The sequence below is a fragment of the Gossypium hirsutum genome, chromosome A12 (genome assembly GCF_007990345.1).
Source record: "Gossypium hirsutum isolate 1008001.06 chromosome A12, Gossypium_hirsutum_v2.1, whole genome shotgun sequence".
Lineage (NCBI taxonomy): Eukaryota > Viridiplantae > Streptophyta > Magnoliopsida > Malvales > Malvaceae > Gossypium > Gossypium hirsutum.
This window is the reverse complement of record NC_053435.1, coordinates 83,313,505-83,335,597: the sequence shown is the minus strand read 5'-3', so window position 1 is coordinate 83,335,597 and position 22,093 is coordinate 83,313,505. Positions and strand designations below refer to the sequence as shown.

At 32.1% G+C, this 22,093-nt stretch overlaps 2 protein-coding genes and 1 pseudogene across 2 annotated transcripts; 2 read left to right on the top strand and 1 right to left on the bottom strand.

The window, feature by feature from the left end:
• Positions 1 to 301: 301 nt before the first annotated feature.
• Positions 302 to 1,788, top strand: LOC107922998 (uncharacterized). The gene is made up of 2 exons (XM_016853201.2): positions 302 to 1,231; positions 1,314 to 1,788. Exons 1-2 carry the CDS (start codon positions 523 to 525, stop codon positions 1,397 to 1,399), a joined length of 795 nt encoding a protein of 264 aa, XP_016708690.1. The 5' UTR covers positions 302 to 522; the 3' UTR covers positions 1,400 to 1,788.
• A 912-nt stretch (positions 1,789 to 2,700) lies between these two features.
• Positions 2,701 to 5,788, bottom strand: LOC107922988 (pectin acetylesterase 3). The gene is made up of 12 exons (XM_016853192.2): positions 5,217 to 5,788; positions 5,053 to 5,135; positions 4,837 to 4,966; positions 4,691 to 4,764; positions 4,439 to 4,525; positions 4,227 to 4,351; positions 4,088 to 4,148; positions 3,890 to 3,943; positions 3,708 to 3,785; positions 3,349 to 3,454; positions 3,115 to 3,260; positions 2,701 to 2,946 (listed from the first exon to the last, which is right to left on the bottom strand). The coding sequence occupies exons 1-12, from the start codon at positions 5,395 to 5,397 to the stop codon at positions 2,839 to 2,841; spliced, it is 1,233 nt and encodes a 410-aa protein (XP_016708681.1). The 5' UTR covers positions 5,398 to 5,788; the 3' UTR covers positions 2,701 to 2,838.
• A 2,888-nt stretch (positions 5,789 to 8,676) lies between these two features.
• On the top strand, positions 8,677 to 15,841 carry LOC107919337 (protein phosphatase 2C 32-like; annotated as a pseudogene).
• The last annotated feature ends 6,252 nt before the right edge of the window (positions 15,842 to 22,093 follow it).

Sequence of the window (22,093 nt, the reverse complement as noted above, 5' to 3'; positions counted from 1 at the left end):
GTCACTAAACTATTAGTATACTTACATTTTAGTCACTTAACTTCATAAACTTACAAAATAATCACTGAACTATTCAAAAAATTTTATTTAAGTCATTAGAATAGTAAGTGTTTTTCTTAAAGTACAACTAGAGAGTTTTAAATGAAATTTTTTGAATAATTTAATGACTAATTTGTAATATTTTAAAATTTAGTGACTAAAATATAAATTTATTAATAATTTAATGAGTTTGGTATAATTTAACAAGTTTCAAAGTCATTTTGCAAGTATAAATTGCGTGGTGGAAGAAGAGGGGATTTGAATTTCACCCTTTTTATTATCTTATCATGAAAAAACAAACAAATTGATTCACAGAAAAGCCTTTAAATCACCATAACTTAGTGGGATCCGTGCTTTTATTATGTATTCTCTCTTTCTCTGTCTAATCAATACTTACTTTTAGTTCATACCCAAAAACACTTTACCTTCTTTTCATTTCCTTTTAGTTTCTTCTTCTTCGTCTGTAGAATTCCAGTAAAAAAAATGGCATCAGATGAAAGCATGACGGTTGTTTCATCTATCCATGATGATGAATATGATGATATTGATGTTGGGTTTCATCCACATAATTTATCCAGGCTTTCTATGTGTAATAGTTCCATGTATACTAATGAAGACGACGACGACGATGATGATATGGGGATGTATATGTCAAGGTTATCGATCGAAAGCTTCGATGCAGACGTTGACGAGGAGTTCACCGTCAAGGAACTTTCATCGGATTCCGACGGCGAACCTAGTTGTTACTCTCTTCCCGCCACGCCCCCTCGTCGGAGGAGTAGACCCAGGGCGGCGGTGGTCAAGGATTACGCTAGTGAAAACGAAGCTCAGAGACCGAGAGGGCGGCGGAGCAAGGATTTGAGGAAGAGGAGAGTTATAAAGGGAAGATGGATTGATAAAGAAATGGGTTGTAAACATGAAGGGAAGAACAAAAGTGGGTTGTACTACAATTACAGCCATAGCAATTACAGTGGGAGTTTTAGTGGTGAAAGTGAAGGGGGTGTAGTGGTGATTACGAGACCTAAAGGTGGAAAACGATCGTTGTGTATGGATATGGAGGAAGTGAAGGCATGTAGGGACTTAGGGTTGGAATTGGAGATGCCTGGTCGTGTTTCATTATCAGGTTCCGCCATTGATAATACTAGTAGTGGTGGTAATTCCCCCATTGCTAATTGGTGTATCTCTAGCCCTGGTTAGTGTTGTCTTTTTTTTTGTTATGTAAAAAGGGTTAGTATGTTGAGTTTATTTGATGGGATATGGGTTTGGTTTTGCAGGTGATGATCCTAGAGATGTCAAGGCTCGGTTGAAAGTTTGGGCACAAGCAGTGGCTCTTGCATCCACTTCCAGGCATTGTAGTTGACACTTCACTACAAATTTTGGTTCCAAGTTTTGTACTTTTTTGGTGGAATGTATGTGGTATGGTTCTTCGCAGGTTTGTTTTGAAACATTTCTATCGAGGTAGTGAAAGTAAGATTGTATTTTTGTTGATTTTACTTTAAAATGGGATAAATTAAAGAGTAAATTATTATTTTTTTAAATTTTATTTATTTATATTGTTAAAAATTGATTTAGTTGATAGAATAATTAATTGTGTTATATGTATTTTTAAGTTTCCTGTTGGATTGTTGGGGTTTGGCATTAGAGAGATGCATGTACCCATTTTTTTATTACTTTGTGTATAGGGTTTAGGGCTTGTAAATTTAACAGGATGGGCTTAAATTAAACTTTGTGAAAGCAGTAATTTTCCCAGTTTCATGTATTCTTTGCTGATCTGTTTTATGTTTTCAATGTTTTGAGATTACTTTTAATATTTGGTATAATGAATGTATTTGTTTTTACAATTCATAAAAAATGATATTTTTTCAAGGTTTATAATTGTCACTTTTTCTGAAAGTGCAGTTTGCATTTGAAATTTGATTGAATATGTTGTAATGAAACAAATTCAAATTTCCCCCACAATTCACAAATGTTCCAAAATGATGATTTGTTTATATAATCCAAGAGCAATAAAACAAGGCCTGGGTCATATGTTCATCATTAGGTTAAGAAAGAACCGTAATTTCAATGGCATATGCCAAGAATATGAACAATGCATAAACATGATTGAGTATAGCCATTCAAAGGCATCAACAATGGCAACCACAGGATAGCTTAAAGAGCAATTTTGAAATGTTATAAGGCAAAAGATCCAACATATCTACTTAGGACGTTGACTTGGAAGTTATAAACTTATTGGCAATTGTTCAAACTCAATTACGGTAAAAATACCATAGAGACCCCTACACTAATAACCCTATTGCATTTTACCCCTTAACTCAAACAATGAGCAAATTAACCATTTTATGTTAGATTAAAGAACAAATTGATTCCCTTTGTTAAAAATTTCATTTATTTTTACAGTTAAAAATTGACGTGATCGACAAAATAACCATAAACTTACATGCAAAGTGCCATTGTACCTCATTCTAACATACAAAGATCAGTTTTTAACAATAGAAACAAGTTATTCTTTAATCTAATGTACAGGGACTAATTTACCCATTTTTGTGAGGGAATAAAATGTAATCCAACTCTTAGTACAAAAGCCTTTATGGTCAATGGTTCATTTGGAGCCACAAAAAAGCAAATTATATATATATTTTGCTCATTGGAATGCTCAGATATCAAAGGTCTATGGAGGCATTTATTGCTTATTATCAAATCATATGAATGTTACAGTTTCCACAAATTCTCAATTACGGAAAAGAATAATTATGAAGCCATAGAGGCCTCAACAATGAGTCAATGAGAATTTCCCATTCACTTGAGGATAACGTCATGACAAGTTTTGTCGCAAGGGTACGGACAATCGATAGCTTTAACGGCTGTTCGGTCAAAGAACCAATCTCCGACCGACACTGCAATTCCCTGCATGGATAACGGAATCGAAATAAAGTGATATAAAATCAGAGCCTCGCATGCAGAGAGCCTTAGCAAGTATTTTGATCATGAAGTTTGATATTAAATAGTCCTATGGAGTTTTATGTTCAACACACCGCATTAATGATTCTATGCTCGAATATAGATGGGACGTACCTTGTTTCCAATACGAGGAGAATCATTCTCGTACCAAGTATCTTGTCTCTCTGACTGGCAGTGAGCGAAACAAGAATTTATGAATAAACCATTTTGATTGGACTCGGAGAATATTTTTACGGCATTGAGCATTTGGTTCCTAAAGTCTGTTTCGATGTTAGAAAGAAGAGAAAAAGAGAGGTTGAAGGCAAAACTTGAAACATAACATAGCAGGAAACAAAACTCGAAAATGACCTTGAAAAAACTGAATCTGCGATGAGTTGCAATGAGAACGATTCGTTTTGCACGCACGCCACAAGCCATGCGGATCAGCCAGTGATGGAATTAAACTCTGGTCAACCTGAAAAAATAGAAACCAGAGATTTAAGCAAAGTTATTCAGCGTTCAAGAGATCATCTAAGTCTTGAGACAAATCTCTTCGAGTTTATATATAGTATAGCATTGTTTCAGTTCAAAAACTCGCTGTCATAGATAAAACAAAGCAGAATAGGACCTAACAGGAAAAGTATAGCACTAAGAACTCTCATCTGGTAAAAACAAAAGAAATGAAAATGCGAAAAGAAGAAAGAGAAAGTAGCAAAAAGAGTGATTACCTGCCAAGCATCATAGGCTGCATTGAGAAGAAACATAGGGGTCTTGACATTTGAAACCAAGTTTTGAGGGAAGAAACACTGCAAATGAAATGTAGAGTTAGGGGATTTCTTAATTAGTTCGAATTACTTTCTAAATGTAATCTACTACATGAATGTCGATCGAGAAAGCAGAAATGTTTTACCGAAGTTGGATCCTTTTGGCTGGTACAAGTACTTGGCAGATTCTTTTGTACACCCTAAAATACCATAGCAATGAAAATAGATTTCATGAGAACAATAGTTGATTACTCATAAAAGATTCTACTGCACAAAACCTTATATTTGACTCGTTACTTGAGTTTTGAACAACGCATACCCTACAAGAGGTGCAAAAGTAGTACCTGCAAAGTAACCACACCTTCATACATATCCCTTAAGTTATGGCCACCAGCAACATTTGTTCTGCATAAGTAACGAAAACAATGATTTTAAGACTACATGTCAGTAATCGAAGAGAAACTAATGTAGCTAGTTCATTACGCGTCAAGGAACAGTCCAGCATCACTTAGACATTTCACTTTGGTAGTTTCCGGAAACAAATTCTTAAATTCATCGCAATGAAGAATAGAAGCTAGACCCCCAGCTGAACATCCAGAAAGAAGTGCCTGAAACAACAACAAATATATTCATATATAAAACATATTAGACATCCAAGACTGAAAACCGGAAATAACTCACTAGAGATGCAAAACCTGATTAGCATTTTGCATTCCTTTAGCCATTAATTCTTCCATGGCAGCTAACCAGATCCTTTGTCCTCTAAAATAAAGCTTGTTAGCCTGAAAAGTAAAATCATTGAACACCATGAATATGCCACCAATGTTTGACAGTAAAAATCAATCACCACTTACATATTTAGAAATGGGTTTTCTATAATCAAATTAAACAATTCACTATAAATCAAACTTAGCCATTAATTTAGTAAAACAGTGCTGTTTGCTAACCTCATTTTGGCCCTCACCAGCAAAAGATGCCCCATCACAGTAACGTACCCTAACTCTATTCCAATTGTAGAAATCTAAAAGATTCAAAAGACCCCATTAAGCTTTTTATGAAGAAATGCTACAGCATATATATATTTATTACCAACCAGGATTTTCTTCAGCTTTGTTGCTCAAAATTCCAGTGAAATTTATGGACTTCTCCATAAATTTCGATGAACCACGCCTTGTAGTTTTGCGGAATACACAACTTCGAATGGTATTACACCATCCACCTCCCTAAAAACAGGCACAAAGAGATCATCAAATGAAAAATAGTTAATGGCGAACCAATAACAATCAAATCTTCTTTTAAAAACCCAAACCTCTAAATGGATAACCCAACTGTTTGCACCTGACCCGAACCCACGATGAAGATGATAACCAGGAAGCGTTCCATCCAAACAAACTGTGACACAAAATACATAATAATAATAATAAAACCAACAGGAATCAAGAATCTGATATGTTTTTTTTTTCAGGGAATTACCAGCTCCTTTAGAAGCAGCTCCTTGAATGAGAGTGAGAGGAACTATAAGAGTGGTGGTACTACCAGGAGACACTGTAACTTCTTCATCTAAATACGAAAGAAAACTCTCAGATCGGCTCAAATCAATCCCAGAAACACTCCACATACCCAAAACCCATAACAAAACAAGCTTCATTATCATATTTTTTTTGTTTCTCTATTGTCTTTTCAACTCTGGGTAAAGCTTAGTTTCAAAAGGTTCTCAAATGAAAACATCGTGAGTGCAATAATGGGTAAAGAAAATCTAGGCTATGATTTTGATTTTCCTAATTATGGAATTTAACAGAAATGAAGGCAACTTTCCATAGTTTACACCACTTGTTTGGTCACGGCCATAATTATCCCTTTCTTTGGGCATGGAGCAGCCCCCCACTCAGTTCTCAATAGTACTCATAACATGCCTTTCTTTATCATTATCTTCCCTAACTACCACAGTTTTCTTGAATGATCCTACTTGAATCACTCCCCACTTTTTTTCTTTGATTGTTGAACACGTTTGGTCTCTTGTTGAATTGAAAATCAAGTTGGATCGAATCTGTGAATAAGAACAAAAATATTGCCATTAAACTCAACCGAGAGTTGCAACAACTTTTAGGTCAAATTCCATTATTAGTCCTTGTATTATGCATAAGTTGTAGGTTTAATATTTACATTTTTAATTTGGGTAAACTACACCTATTGTCACTAAACTATTAGTTAATTTACGCTTTGGTCACTTAACTTCAAAAATTACAAAATAATCACTAAACTATTCAAAAGTTTTCATTTAAGTCATTAGGCTGTTAAAATTATTGTTTTATAGCCATTTTCGTTCGATTCACTTGCATCAATTAAAAGCTCTTCTTCCATTTCACTTCTGTAGTTTACATTTTTTTTTCATAAAACAACTCGAAACATGACGAATATGCGAATCAAAATCCAAACAACCTTCTTCTTTGATCTCTGACATTGATCGTCAGTTCAACTTGGATATAGGATATGTTCTACTTGTCGATAGATATTGATATACTGTACTGATCGTCACTTGAAGCTTGCTAGCCAAACTTTAAAAAAAAAACTTAATAACCCAGTGACTTAAATACAAACTTTTAGATAGTTCAGCGACTTAAATGAAAATTTTCAAATAATTCAATGACCATTTTGTGACTTTTTGAAGTTCAGTGACCAAAACATATACTTACCAATAGTTTAGTGACGATGGGTGTATTTTACCTTTTTAATGTAGTAATTTTTAATTCATGTACTTTTCGAATTTTATAATTGAAGTACTTACCCAAATGGTAGCAATTGAATTCATTTGGTTAAATACTGCTATTAGTTATGTATTATGCATAAATCACTCATTTACATGTTCCGAATTTGATCATTTTTAGTCTCTATACTCTTTTTAATTTTGAAATTTCAATCCTAACTTAGATGACCGTCGCAAATCGATTAACTGGCTTTTTTTTATTAGTATTATCTAAAAATAGTAAGCTGGCATGGTATTATACATATATTGCTATGTTTGTCATATTAGATTTTGAAAATAGTATAACACAACTTAATGAGGCCACCACTTGGTCAAGATTGAAAATTCAAATTTCAAAAAGTATTAGACTAAAAATAATCAAATTAAAATATAGAGACTAAATCTATAACTTATACATAATACAAGGACTAATAGTAAAATTTATCCCAACATTTACAACTTTCATTTTCATGTCCACGCAAACCTTTTTGGGGTTTGAATAGGAAGGGAGAGATATAAATGGAATATTTTAGGGATTGCAGGCAAAGAAAGACTCGAAGTAGTAAATTTTAAAGGTTAAAATGTGCTGTCAATCCTTGTACTTGTATAGAATTTGAGATTTAGTCCTTGTACTACAAAGGTTATTCAATCCTTCTACTTTTTCAATTTAAAAATCTAAGTCTAATCATTGTTGTTGGTAGTTTCTATCAGAATTTATCAATTTACCATGTTTATTTTCTATTAACCATATGATACATCATATGAGGACTGCTTAATCAAAATTTCAAGTTGACAAATATTGATAGAAAATACTTACGATTTTAATGACCATACTAAGAATTTTAAATAAAAAATGAGGACTTAATTTTTAACTTTTTAAGTACAGGGACTAAATCTCAAATTTTGTCCAAGTATAAAGACTAACAACATACTTTAACCAATAAAAAATAGGTTAATTGTATTGAATGTCCCCAAATTATGGTTTATATTTTAAATGTCATATATTTCAGAATATTAAACTTGTTAGTCAGTATTTTTATTAAAAATTTAATATTTTAGCTAGTATTTTTGTTAAAAAAAATACTAATTTGACTTTTTTTGAAAGGTCGGTGGTCAATTTCGACTTTTTTTAAAAAAAGCTGGATGTTGAACTTAGCTAAAAAAATAATAAGAGTTAAATTGACAAACGATATAAATATTAAGGACTAAATTTATTATTATGCCTTTAAATTTAATACATGTGTTTTAATACTTGAGCTTGTATTTAATACCCAATCTAACGAAAGGACTCAATCGATACAATATTGATACTTTGATAATAAATTAAAAAATATTTTAAAATTTAAAAATCAGTGTAATAGTTTAGGGATGTTTAATGTAATAAATATTATAGGTAGAGTGTTGGTCCAAGGTGGGTCTTTTTAGTCTTAGGGACCATATATGAATATTTATTAGAAACCGACATATTCCACATGTACTGTAATATAATACTATAAAGATAATTATAAAATATGATAATTGTTGTGGTTAACGCACATTGTATTCACCGGTTTAGTCTTCAAAATATCCGCCCGTAGAGCCCACTGGCCCATGCCTTGCTTCATTCACTCTTTTTTTTCTTTGTTTGAGTCAAGCTTTGCCCATGAGACTTACCTAAAGTAAGCTTCACGAACCTAGGATATTGGGATTTTGAGTGTTTAAGTTCTGAGTTTCATCAAGTTTAAATATTATATGGGTTTTTTCTCAATATTTTATGAGTTTAAGTTTCACAACATCTGGATCTTTTCACATGCATAAATAGTTTAAGTTTAGGTTTAGATATATTCTGAGTTTTAGTTCGTTATTGTGATTTTAAGAAGGGTTAAATTACTATATAGGGCTAGAACTTACTAATAATTCTCACGTTATGGTTTAATTTTTTTTTAATCCAAGTTAGTCATTGCACTTGATAATTGTTCTCACCTTGTTGTTTGAGCTAAGCAACTATTTAAACGTTAGGGCTTGAACTTCTTTTATTTTAGTTAGCCTCTGAACTTGGTAATTGTTCGCACAGTGAGACTTAAACTTTAGGGCTTTCAAGAAAAATATTAGGGATTAATTTGAAAAAAAAAGTTCAAGTCTCAATGTGAGAATAAGTGCGCAGATCGGTCACTCAAGACCTTTGGTCTCTACCCGGACCCGATGAAAAAAATGGGATCACTTCTTATGGGTTTGTTGAGAATGATTCTGATCTAGTTCATGGCCTATTAGAAGTAGAAGGCGCTCTGGTGGGATCCTCACGGACAGAAAAAGATTGCGGTCAGTTTGATAATGATCGAGTAACATTGCTTCTTCGGTCCGAGCCGGGGAATCCCTTATATATGATGCAAAATGGATCTTGTTCTATCGTTGATCAGAGAAATCTCTATGAAAAATACGAATTGGAGTTTGAAGAAGGGGAAGGAGAAGGACTACTCGACCCGCAACAGATAGAGGAGGATTTATTCAATCACATAGTTTGGGCTCCTAAGATATGGCGCCCTTGGGGCTTTCTAATTGATTGTATCAAAAGGCCAAATGAATTGGGATTTCCCTATTGAGCCGGGTCATTTCGGAGCAAGCGGATCATTTATGATGAAAAGGATAAGTCATGAATTAATGTAGACAAAAAAAATTCAGACCCTAATATGAAAATAATTGTTAAATTTAGAGACTAACTTGAATAAAAATAAATAAATTCTAATATAATAATAATTACTAAATTTAGAGCTAAAAAAAGTGATTTAATCTTTTTAAAAACTTTATAACATGGATGTGAATCATGAATTGAAAGCCACTAATGTCAAAAGGGTCTGAATTATGGGCAGCTTGAGATGCGAAATTGGAAGCCCAAATAAGCTACGATCATTGGGCCATGAGTTAAACTCATTGAAAGTTTGGGTTAATTATTTAATATGGTTAAGTACTAATATCAAATAAATCAAAATTTCCTTCATTTAACGTTAAATGTGGATAAAAATTTAGTTGACATATTGCACTTATTTTGGGTTAAAAACTTTGGAACAAATATAATATTACATTTTCAAATAGAGAACGTAAATTTAAATTTTGGATATAATATTGTTAGAATTCATTAAAATGAATAGAAAAATGCATATGGATAATACACAGAAGAAAAACTTTTTTTTATCTCATATGGAATTTTGAGTGGAATCTGACCCATTAGATCATGTCGTAATGTATATTTCAGAATTATCTTTTTTAGGGTACAATGGGTTCTTAAGATTTTGTCAATGTGCATTATTTGTACCTATTTTGTGAAGTGCACTCCTTTATATTGTATGGTTGTGAATTTAAATATGTAGAAGTGCATTTGAGAATACCTTAAAAACTTATAGCTACCCAAAATATAATATTTTTTTAATTTTATATTCGCTTTGACAGATTACTCTTTGTGCACGCTACTTAATTATAACCTATTCAGATTATCAAGTGTGAGGAACTCGACCTGACTTATCAGACCCGACTTTAAAATTATCTTCTTTTGAAGAACTGTAAGTATTTCAAAATTTTGTCAGCGTCAAATGTATTTTCATATACTCAAACTCACATTTTCACACGTAAATGAATACATTCATTATGTAAACATATAAACTTAAATCTATAAAGGTGCACATAAAGATGTTTGTTTTGCTTCAAACTAAACCTTTTTTACAAAAATTTTAATTATCATTTTATACAAGTAAAAAACTATATAATTTCTAGTTTATTATGCTATTAATTTTGTTACTAGTCTTATACTATGCGTAAAATTGTTGATTTAGTCTATATTTTCGAATTGGATCGTTCTTAATCCTTATATTTTTTGAATTTCAAAATTTTAGTCTTGATGCAAAACATCAACCATTAAATCAATTAACTTATCTTTTCTATGAATAATACGCGGAAATAAAAATTTGACATAGTCATAATTTACTTGCTGCATCAGATTTTAGAAGTAACATATAACTTAATAAAGTTAACAGCTATTGCTTGATCATGATTGAAATTTTAAAATTCAAAAAATAAAAAAATAACTAAAAATAACTAAATTAAAATAAAAAGACTCGATTTATAATTTACGCATAATACAAGGATTAATAATAAAATTTAATCCAAAAATAAAAAAGGGAATAAACAAAATCTTTTTGCAACATAAGTTTTCCGTGTAGGTAAATTAAAGTAAGGTTTGGTCGGAAGGTAAAAACTGTTTGATGTTGAACTTTTAAGACAAGGCAACGTGCAACAACCACCTGGGGTAATGGGTCCGACATGTTTTGACCTAACTTTTGCCATGCAGTTTATATTATTGGATTGGTACAATACACATTGTTTTTTTTTTACATGTTTTAGCAAAGATTTAAAAAAAATTATTATATATAAGTACAATGGAGTAATTCTGTATAATAATATCGATGCCAGTTGAACTAAAACTCAATCGTCTAATTATGTATAATCCTAAACTATCTTTATATTTTGTATTATAATTTAATTAATTGTATGCTTTAGACAACTACAATCATATATAATCTTAATCAATTAGTACAAAAAAAATGAATTATTATATGTATAATCATATATAATCTTAGTGAGTTATTACAATCAATGAAGATCATATTATTTGTGTTACTTTCATTAAACGGATTCTAAACTATAGGTTAGATTTTTAATTGATGTTTGAATTTTAAAATATTATAATTGAGTCTTTAGAATGTCAATTTTATATTTATTAGGCCCTTCTGTAATCTATAAGCCTAACCGTCGATTTCATAATACTAGTTCGAAATTTCACATGGAAGATATTTAAAGTATACAGATCAATTTATAAACACGCGTGTATTTACCATATGAACAAAATGGGTTTAAAGTGTTATAAAAATATAGTTTCAACAAAAATTGAGAAGATTAGTTTTATTTCTTCTTGTTAACATACATGTGTTTACAATTTGATTCAATTAGCTGAAAAGACCTCTCCAATCTCTCTTAATTTCAAAATTGAGCAAATTAGTCCCTCTCGAAAATATTGAAGCAATTTAATTTCTATCAATTTAAAAAATGAGCAACTAAGGACAATTAATTGTGGCATTAATATCTTCTGTCAATTGTACATAATTTTGATTGGTATAATAACAAATTTAGCCTTCAATATTTATATATTTTGTCATTTTGGCCTTAATTCTAAAAAAAATCAACAAATTTTACCTTAACATTTACGTATTTACAAAATATTGTGGGATAAAATTGTTAAATTAAGACCAAATTGATAGAATGTGTAAACTTTGAATGCTAAATTTGTTATTATACCAATCAAAATCATATACAATTTATGAAAAATATTAACATCGTGATTAATTGTCATTAGTTGCTCACTTTGAAAATTGACAAGGACTAAATTGCTCTGATTTTTTTAGAGGGACCAATTTTACTCAATTTTGATTTGAGAGGTACCGAAGTGGTCTTGTTACCCTTTTTCAGTATGCTTCACATTTGTCATTTAGTGCATAAATGACCTACTTTATGGGCTCAATTGAAACTTTTGAAGTTTGAGATTAATTTAGAATTTAGACCATTAAGGGTGTTTGATAGAATTAATCCATAATATATATAATCTCTGTCTGTCTTTTTCTGTTTACAATAGTAGAAACATTAATAGTTTCTTCTTTAATTTCAGAAATAATAATAAAAAAAGAGTGACTTTTTCTTTTGAAAAAGTTTTTAATTTTTAAAATTTTATAGTTTTTAATTTTTATGAATTTTTAATAATTTATTTAAGGGTCAACTATGGTAGAATTCATCTAACTGTGATTTTCTTTTTTGTCACCCAATTATGAAAAGTTACAAAATCGTCACCCAATAATTCAAATTTGCCTTTTTTGTTATCAGTTGACTAACGCAAAAAATGAAAACACCCAAAAATCCAAAATAGTTGGGTGAAAAAACAACAAGGTTGAATAGTTGAGTAACCATTTTGTAACTTTTCATATTTGGTTATCAAAAAGGAATTCTACTAATAGTTGGATGACCATTTTTTAACTCTTCATAGTTGGATGACCAAAATCAAACATAGTTGCATAACTAATAATGTAATTTACCCTTTATTTAATTGAAAATGGATTGACAATCGGACTAGAAATAAACAACATGGTGGATTCGATCATTAGCTTGTTTTCAAAAACATTGCTTAAAATCCATTTTTTAATGTTTTTTAATTTTATTTTTTGTTCAACTTTGTTTATTTCAAGGGTTAACATGTAGTTTGCCCCCTAAATTTGTTAAAAGTACTTAGTTAGTATCTAAACTTGTCCAAAAAGTACCTAGCTGACTTTTGAATTTGTCCAAAAAATTATACTATTTTAAATTAATTTATACTTTTGAAAGATTTTTAATTTTTTAATTTATGTTTGTCACTTGTCATTATAGGATTGCCCATCAGTACCATATCGGCACTAATGATGTTAGTGCACAGGTGCCAACTTGAGTGATAGATTATATGTTCAAGTACTTATTAGGTACAAAAAAAAGTTTAAGAACCAAAAGTACTTTTGGACAAGTTCAAGAGGCAAACTACATATTAAACCTTTTCTTGATTTATCAAAATATAAAAAGACACAAATAGTCTCAAAATAATGTTAGTTGCTTTAGAAGAAAAAGAAGAAGAGCTTTAGGTAATTTCACAGCTGAATTAAGACCTAACTGCACAAATGATGCCAAATCTTTAACTTATCAAGGATTTTTTTGGTAAAATTAAAGTATCTTCCGTATTCATATTATGGTTCATAAAAATTAATATTTTTGAGTTTGTAACTCTCAACAATATCATATCCAAAATTTAAATTGGAAATCTCTCTTTAAAAATACAGTAATTCTTATCGCTTATCTTTAACATGGTTGACTACTGGTCTTGAATATTTTGCTTGTGTGATTAGCGGGTGGCTAACACTATTTGGTAGAATCCGCTGGCAGCTTTGGATTAGGAGAAACAATTATATATTTAATGTCAAGTTTATGGAAGCCGAAAGTATTTTGATCAAAAGTTGTTGAATGAGAGACAATTTTCTTAAGGCAAGCCATGGATCAGACCAGAAATTGAGGCACATAAATGTTGATTCTAGTTAAGTCATAAGACTTTGTTTCTAGCGTTTGATAAGAAATGTTAGTAGACCAGTGAAAGGACCATTTTAAACCATTCAATAGGGTCTGTTTAGATGTAACGGTTTTTCTTGCATCCGGTGACTCAATTGGCATGGAATGTTAATGAGCCAAATTTTCGATCAAAACCCTCTCAGAATTGGTTTTGAAGAAGAGGCATCTGAAGAGGAGTACGAGAATAGTCTCAACTTGCAATGGGCTCATGGAAAGGCTAGTGAAGATAGGGATATTTATCGGGATATATGATGGTTCTAGTGGTCCTGATGCTTTGGATTTTCTGATGAGCCATCTTTATAAAGCCATTAACAAAGAATTGGAAGGACTATTTTGGGATTATGAACCTGAAATATCCATTAACGGAAATCCCAATATTGGTTTAGAGTGCAACAAAGAAGATCGGAAATATCTTTCAATAATGAAATATCTAAGGACAATGATGATGTGAGGGACAACAATGAACGAAATTTATGTAATTATAGAAAATCTAGTTTAGGGGTTGAACCTGAATCTGTTCCACTCGCAAACTTAGTTGGTCGAGGTAGGAAAAGCATGCGGCTATATGAACTACTTTAAATAGTACAATCGGATGGTCAAGGTTCTTTGTCAACCTCATAAATGGCTAGACAAGGAAATGGTTCGTACGTACAATATGGTGATTCTCCAACTTCAGGAGAAGATGGTGGTGCCACAACTTTTGCTTTGGTTTCAGACCGAAGACAGAGCATAAGAAAGTCTTCGATTGGTTCGAAGATAAGAAATATACATCATAAGTAAAAGTCATTATAAAAGAAGCTATTTCCTTAGGGTCATGATTGGCACATAGACGAGATTTATGTTGATGACAGAATAGTTTAATCTTTGTGACCTCTTAGGAGGTGCAAGTTTGGAGTTGTGGATCATGATGTTGTCTTGCGAGCAATGGCTCGAGTGCTAGAAAGTATCGAAGAGGCTCATATGGAAATGGTGGAAAAGGCTCTTGATGTAAACTCGATGCTCGCTTTGATAGTATCATGTATTCTAGTAATGTTAATGAATGACCAAGATTTATATGTCATGAACCTTGGGAATAGCCATGTGGTCTTAGTATAAGAAAAACCAAACGATTGTCACTCGAATCCAAATCTTGTGAAGGATGATTTAAAGCATAGAAATAGATCGAGTGAATCATTTTTGCATATGGAGTTAGGTAGAATATCCGAAGAGTCTCGCATGCATAATTAAAATGGGTCGATTAGTATAGTAAACAAGAATCGAGACATCTCTATATGCCAGTTGAAGATGAATGTGGTTCAACTTTCCTTTGACCACAACACGAGTATTGAAGAGGTTTTCTACTATTAACCGACAAGTTCAAGATTAATTTACAGATACGAATTTATTATATTTTTGGACTTTATAGCCTTGTAAAATGAGAAAATATTATATTCATAATAAACATGCAGAGAAAATATACATGTATTGACACATGTGATGGATGTGGCGTTTGAATCTAAACAATCAAAAGTGTTAACATAAAGTTTTTTATAATATATGTAGATTGTACACGAATAAAAAAGTTGGTATTATGATATCGAATCACTTCAACACCTTTGTTTTTAATTCACTCATTTAATAATTTGATCTTATTCACCTTTAGTAGCTCGGCATGGTTTTGTTATCGAATGAACTACAACCATGACCGTGTTTTTCATATGAATAGTTCTACATATTACAAAATATTTACATGAAGTGAATTATCCAGATGTCTTTTAGGGAATAATTACCTGTTCTGGATTGTCTATGGCAGGAAATCTCGAGAATAAAAACAGAACATCCCTATAATGACAAAGCCATTTTGAATGATAGGGTGAAGAGGCAATTGAAAGTCAAACGAGCATTTGGTGTCGGTTTCCTAAAGAAGGTTGGTCGAGCTAGCATCCATAACTTTCTAAAATTTCTCATCTCTCGATTGCTTCTTTTGTTCATTTTCCACTTATTGCATCCAATCAGCTTGTAGAAGCTCTGTTAGAGATATTTTGAATTGATCATATAATAAATGATCCTTAGCTTAGCTGCATACCCTCTATTATTCACAATCAACTCTCTTCAAGTGATCGATTATTGGTATTATCATTCGACGGGCTTCACCAATATTTTAGCAACAAAGAGGTTATTGCATGTCATATGGTTCATGGAAAATCAGAGATAGCTTGTGTCAAGTTTTTTGGAAAGAATTATTTCTATTGGGAATTTCAATTCCAAATTTATGTTCAAGGAAAAGAATTGTGGGGGATCATTGACAGTACGGACAACACGCTTGTTGATCCGAAAAAGGTAGCCAAGTGGACAACAATGGATGCTCGTGTCAAGAGCTTGTTGTTACAGACTATGGATTCTTCTTTTGTTGCCAATCTAAAACATTATAAGACAGCCAAAACTATGTAGGATTATCTCAAGAAAGTTTACGCTAAAAAAAACTTGGCTAGGCGATTTAAATTAGAATATGAAATGTTTAATTATGCCCAAGGAAATTTGTCTATCCAAGACTATTATTCTGGTTTTGTGGCGTTGTGGACTGAATATACAAACATTGTTTATGCTTCAGTGCAGGAGACATGTTTAGAAGTTGCTAACACTCTTCATCAGACCAGTCAACGAGATCAATTTTTAATGAAACTCCGACCAGAGTTTGAAGTTGTAAGATCAAATTTGTTGCTCAGAACACCATCATCATCTGATAATTTGCTTAATGTCAAAAAATATGATGGCCACTTGAAAATTGAGACTGCTAGTGGGAATCGTATTCCAATTATTGCTACTAGTGATATTTCTTCCTCTCTGTCTATGAAAAATGTCTTTATTGCCCTTAATTTATCTGCTAATCTGCTGTACATTCTAGTTATTCTACTCATTCTCTTCTTCCTACTTTTGAGGATATGTCTCTTGAATATCATTATCATTCTCTTGTTCCTATCACATGATTCCAGCCTCATCTTGTTTATACATGTTAAAATAGGGATAATATCCAATACAGTGATTTGGTTCCTAAAATTTCTCATCTAGAAGTCCCTGAAACTAGTCTGCTTCTATCACCACCTATGTTTTCCCTGCCACTAGCCATTGCTAGTGATCCGCCTTCACTTAAGAAATCCACTCGCAGCTCACATCCACCAGGCATATATGGTTATTCTCTTGAAAGATTTGGTTATCATAAATCTATGACTACTACACTTTCCTCTATTAAAATACTAGCATCATACTCAGAGGTAATCTGTAACAACCCATTTTCAATGAAAACGGAACAGTGATTTCGGGGTCACAAATTTAAAGTCAAAAAAAATTATTTTATTATTATTTTATGGTCTAATACATGATAGAAATACCGTATAAAAAATTTCATCAAGATATTTTACCATTTACATGCTCAATTTGATAAAAAAGGCTAAATCGCGTGAAGTGCAAAAGTTGTGTTATAATAGCTAAATGTATTAAATAGAGATAGGAATTTAAAGTGGAGGTCCTTATATGGTAATTAGACCATTAATATTTTAGTGGATGATAATGGCTTGACAATTTTGTAATTATTAAAATTTATTAAGGTTAATTTTGGAAATTAGAAATTAAGGTTATAACTAATTAATTAAAACAAACAATTCACATCCATTATCATCATCTTCCACCGTTTATGAAGTGAAAAACCTAGCCATAGAAGCTTGAAATTTCAGCAAGTTAATTTTTGCTCAACTAGGTATGTGTTTTGTCCCATTTTTTTATTATTTCTATGTTTCCGAGATCGTTGTAGCTTAATCTAGCTAGCCCGGGGACTAATTTGTGAAACTGTTAAAGTATTTGAGTTTTACCATTGATGAACATGTTAGGGTTTTGAATTTTAATGGTAGACAATGAATGGTTGTTGTTAGATAAACAACTTTTGTAAACGAAATTTTGGTGAAATTGTCAATTAGGGATTAAATTAAAATTTTTGATAAATTGTATTGTAAAATTGTAAATTTGTAAAAAAATGTGGGATGTTATAAGCATGTATATAGTTCAACTATGATGGGTTGAATATGAAATTTTGAAAATTTCCATTTTTATGAGATAAGGACTAAATTGTAAAGAATTAAAAGTATAGGGGCAAAATGGTAATTTTTCCAAAAACTTGTGTTGGACTAATTTGAATGTGAATTATATTGAATTGAGTTAAATTTATTTGTATAGATCCGGTTAGACCTCATACGACGTTAGATTAAGGCAAAGATAAAATCTCGAATTAGTCGCCTCCGTATCTACGTACATTCGTCGAGGTAAGTTCGTGTAATTAAATTGTACATTTATATGTTTTAAATTGAATTATATGTTTGTGAAGTGTGTAATCATCATATATGAATACCGATTGCATATCCAATGACGTACGACGATTATCTAACCCTGTTTGAACCTTAAGAATTCGTAGGATTCAAATGACATGTCATTAGGGTTACCGATTTTAGCTCTTATGAGCTTATTGATGTTCAGCTCGTATGAACTTACCATTATTCAGCTCGGAAGAGCTTACAGTTATTCAGCTTGGAGAAGCTTACCATTTACAGTTCGTATGAGCATACATGTACATGAATTTATAGATTACAGTTCAGTACACCTTGTGTGTACTACCCGCGTATCCAACGATATTCTAAATAGTTCAACAGACAAAGATCTATTACGAATTTATATGAGTTCGATACAAACTAGTACATATATTTACATGAAGTACATGAAAATGGTTTGTATATGATATATGCATACATAATATAGATGTTACATGTATATGGAGTTTGAATAGTTGTTGAACTCATACATGATTCTCATAAAAATTTCCATTTTTATGAGATAAGGACTAAATTGTAAAGAATTAAAAGTATAGGGGCAAAATGGTAATTTTTCCAAAAACTTGTGTTGGACTAATTTGAATGTGAATTATATTGAATTGAGTTAAATTTATTTGTATAGATCCGGTTAGACCTCATACGACGTTAGATTAAGGCAAAGATAAAATCTCGAATTAGTCGCCTCCGTATCTACGTACATTCGTCGAGGTAAGTTCGTGTAATTAAATTGTACATTTATATGTTTTAAATTGAATTATATGTTTGTGAAGTGTGTAATCATCATATATGAATACCGATTGCATATCCAATGACGTACGACGATTATCTAACCCTGTTTGAACCTTAAGAATTCGTAGGATTCAAATGACATGTCATTAGGGTTACCGATTTTAGCTCTTATGAGCTTATTGATGTTCAGCTCGTATGAACTTACCATTATTCAGCTCGGAAGAGCTTACAGTTATTCAGCTTGGAGAAGCTTACCATTTACAGTTCGTATGAGCATACATGTACATGAATTTATAGATTACAGTTCAGTACACCTTGTGTGTACTACCCGCGTATCCAACGATATTCTAAATAGTTCAACAGACAAAGATCTATTACGAATTTATATGAGTTCGATACAAACTAGTACATATATTTACATGAAGTACATGAAAATGGTTTGTATATGATATATGCATACATAATATAGATGTTACATGTATATGGAGTTTGAATAGTTGTTGAACTCATACATGATTCTCGGTTTTTATATGAATTACATAGATAACATGGTTGGTGAATATGTGTTAGGCTTTTGGCCAAATTGAGTTGAGATATGCTTTGGGTTTACTTACCTTAAATGTGATTAAAATGGTAAGTTAAATTCTCTATTATACGAACTTACTAAGCTTAAATGCTTATTCTGTATTATCTTTCATGTTTTATAGTAATTCGGGAGCTCTTCAGGTTGAAAGCTTGTCAGAGCTATATCGCACTACCCATTGGCTCTTTTGGTACTTTCGGTTATTTAATTTCACTTATAATGGTATGTATAGGTTAATTTGGCCAATGTTGGCATATAAGTGTTTTGTTGAGATTAACCACTTATATGGCTTGTGTTTGGCATATTTTGATGTGTATATATATGTGGCCTTATCATATTTGATATGTGTTTGATATGGTAGAATGATGGAAAGTATAATGTCGTTTGAATATGCATATAAGATATGTTATATACCTTGGTGTGATTTAGTGCTTTGTTATGGAAAACTTATAGGTATATTGATGTTGGTTATAATGGTATATTTGGTACCATTTGGAATTATTGGTATGTTTTGGTAAGAGAGTTAAGTGACATGAAATGGTGCAAAATGATTTACCTTGTGAACTGGTATTTGGGTACCAAATGAGTGAGCTTGATAAGTGATCTACATGATAGGTTTTGGTACAATTATGCATATATGTATTTATTCACCTAGGTAAATTCATGGTTGACATGTTTGCATATTGTCATTTTAGGTGCATAAGGGCATATTGGTTGTATGTGATGACATTACATGTTTAAGGCTTGATTTTGACTTGTTTTAAATGCCTATTATGACTTATGTATATGCAAAACGTTGAGTGTAGATGAATGTTAAATTGGGTGAGAAATGTGGCTTGTAAAATGGCCTATCTTCATCCACACGGGCAGAGACACGGGCGTGTGTCTCAGCCGCGTGTGACACATGGCCAAGTGACACGGCCGTTTGTCACCTGTATCTTTTAAAGAGTGCAAGTCAGTATGCTCACATGGCCTGGCACACGGGCGTGTGGCTTGGCCGTGTGGCCTAAGTCAGTGAGTTACACAGGTAAAGTCACGGGCTAGGTCACAGTCGTGTGTTCCTATTTCAAATGGCCATACGGCCTGGCCACATGACTGTGTGACCCCTACAGTGTCCAAAATTTTAAATGTTTCTAAATTTTTTTTCTGAGTTTTCAATTTAGCGCCGATTTGTTTCTAATGCATATTTTGAGCCTCGAGGGCTTGTTTAAGGGAAAATTTGTATGAATTTGATTGGTTTTTGACATGAATGTTATATGATATGAAATGTTTGAAATTTTTATCAGTTTGATTTATAAATCCGGTAATATTTTGTAACCCTGTTTCAGCGATGAATACGGGTTATGTAACACCCCTAACCCGTATCCGCTGTTGGAACAAAGTTTCAGACATTACCGAAACATTTAGAACATTTTTAATTAATTTACATAAATTACTATTTATTTACCGAGATCATACATATCGTCCCTTATATGGACCCTCGAGGCCCAAAATGAGTGTTGGAATCAAATCGGGACTCAATCGGGAACTCAGGGAATTTTTCGAGAAATTCCAAAAATTTTTCCTAGGTACAAGGCTCACATGCCCGTACGGTCTAAGAATAGGCCTGTGTGGTTAGGCCGTGTACTACACATGCTAGTGTTTCTAACCCATGTAACTCTCTAACTTTTAAAGCATGAAGAAATTGAAGTCACAGGCCAAGTCACACACTCGTGTGCTAGGCCATGTGGAAAATTTTTTTATTTTCGAAATTTAAGTGCAGTATTAACACGGCCGTGTAACACGCCCTTGTCCAAGGCGTGTCAACCATACGGCTGAGACACACGCTTGTGTCTCTGCCCGTGTGCCCAATTTTGAGCATTCTGTTTCTCAATTTTTAGGATGTAGGGGACACACGGCTGTAGCACATGCTTGTGCGCATGGCCACGGTTTAGACACATGCCCGTGTGGACAAAATAAAGCCATTCCTAGTTTCATTTCTCACCCCAAACTTTACCATATACTTACACCACATCTTGCATTCATAACCCAACTAAACCAAGCATTTTAATCAAGTTAATTCTATCATTTAACATGATATATCATCACAAGCATTCATGTTTACAATCTTACTCTTTTATAAGCATACTTGTTTACCCTATCTTAATCAAACAATATATAGCACTTGTGTTATCACTATGACATGAACTTAAATACATATATATACATTTACCAAAACATAATCATCACTAGTCATTCTAATGGCTAGATTACAATAATCATTTACATTTTCATGCCAATATGGCCAACATAACCTATACATGCCATTACAACCATAATTGATTTATCATATTGTACTGGTATGGGCCGATGGATAGTGTGAGTGATCTCCGTCAAGCTTTCAATCCAATGAGCTTCTGATTTACTCTAAAACAAGGGAAATAAAATGGAGTAAGCATAAAATGCTTAGTAAGTTCGTATAACATGGTACTTAACTTACCATTCAATTTATTTTGAGGTAACTATGTAAGGCATAATCACTTAATTTGAACCTCAAGCCCTATACATATCCTTATTGCCCTTGTTAATCATATATTCCATAATAACATCAAAAACATGTATGAGCTCAACAACAATCAAGTTTCCATGCACATATGCTTTCCAAAACATGTATAAATCACATTGTTATAGCTCAAGTATATTTTCGTATAACTCATCTCGAGTTCAAATTATTTCATATCAGAACTTTACTCATAAGACTCGTAATATCAATGTCACATGGGAAGTGGTACACTCGAAG

Coding starts and splice junctions, on each gene's coding strand:
- LOC107922998 (XM_016853201.2), top strand. CDS start 523: ATGGCATCAGATGAAAGCATGACGGTTGTTTCATCTATCCATGATGAT. Junction 1,232..1,313: donor TTGGTGTATCTCTAGCCCTG/GTTAGTGTTGTC, acceptor TTGGTTTTGCAG/GTGATGATCCTAGAGATGTC.
- LOC107922988 (XM_016853192.2), bottom strand. CDS start 5,397: ATGATAATGAAGCTTGTTTTGTTATGGGTTTTGGGTATGTGGAGTGTT. Junction 3,944..4,087: donor AAGGTGTGGTTACTTTGCAG/GTACTACTTTTG, acceptor ATGGTATTTTAG/GGTGTACAAAAGAATCTGCC. Junction 3,455..3,707: donor CAGCCTATGATGCTTGGCAG/GTAATCACTCTT, acceptor CTATTTTTTCAG/GTTGACCAGAGTTTAATTCC.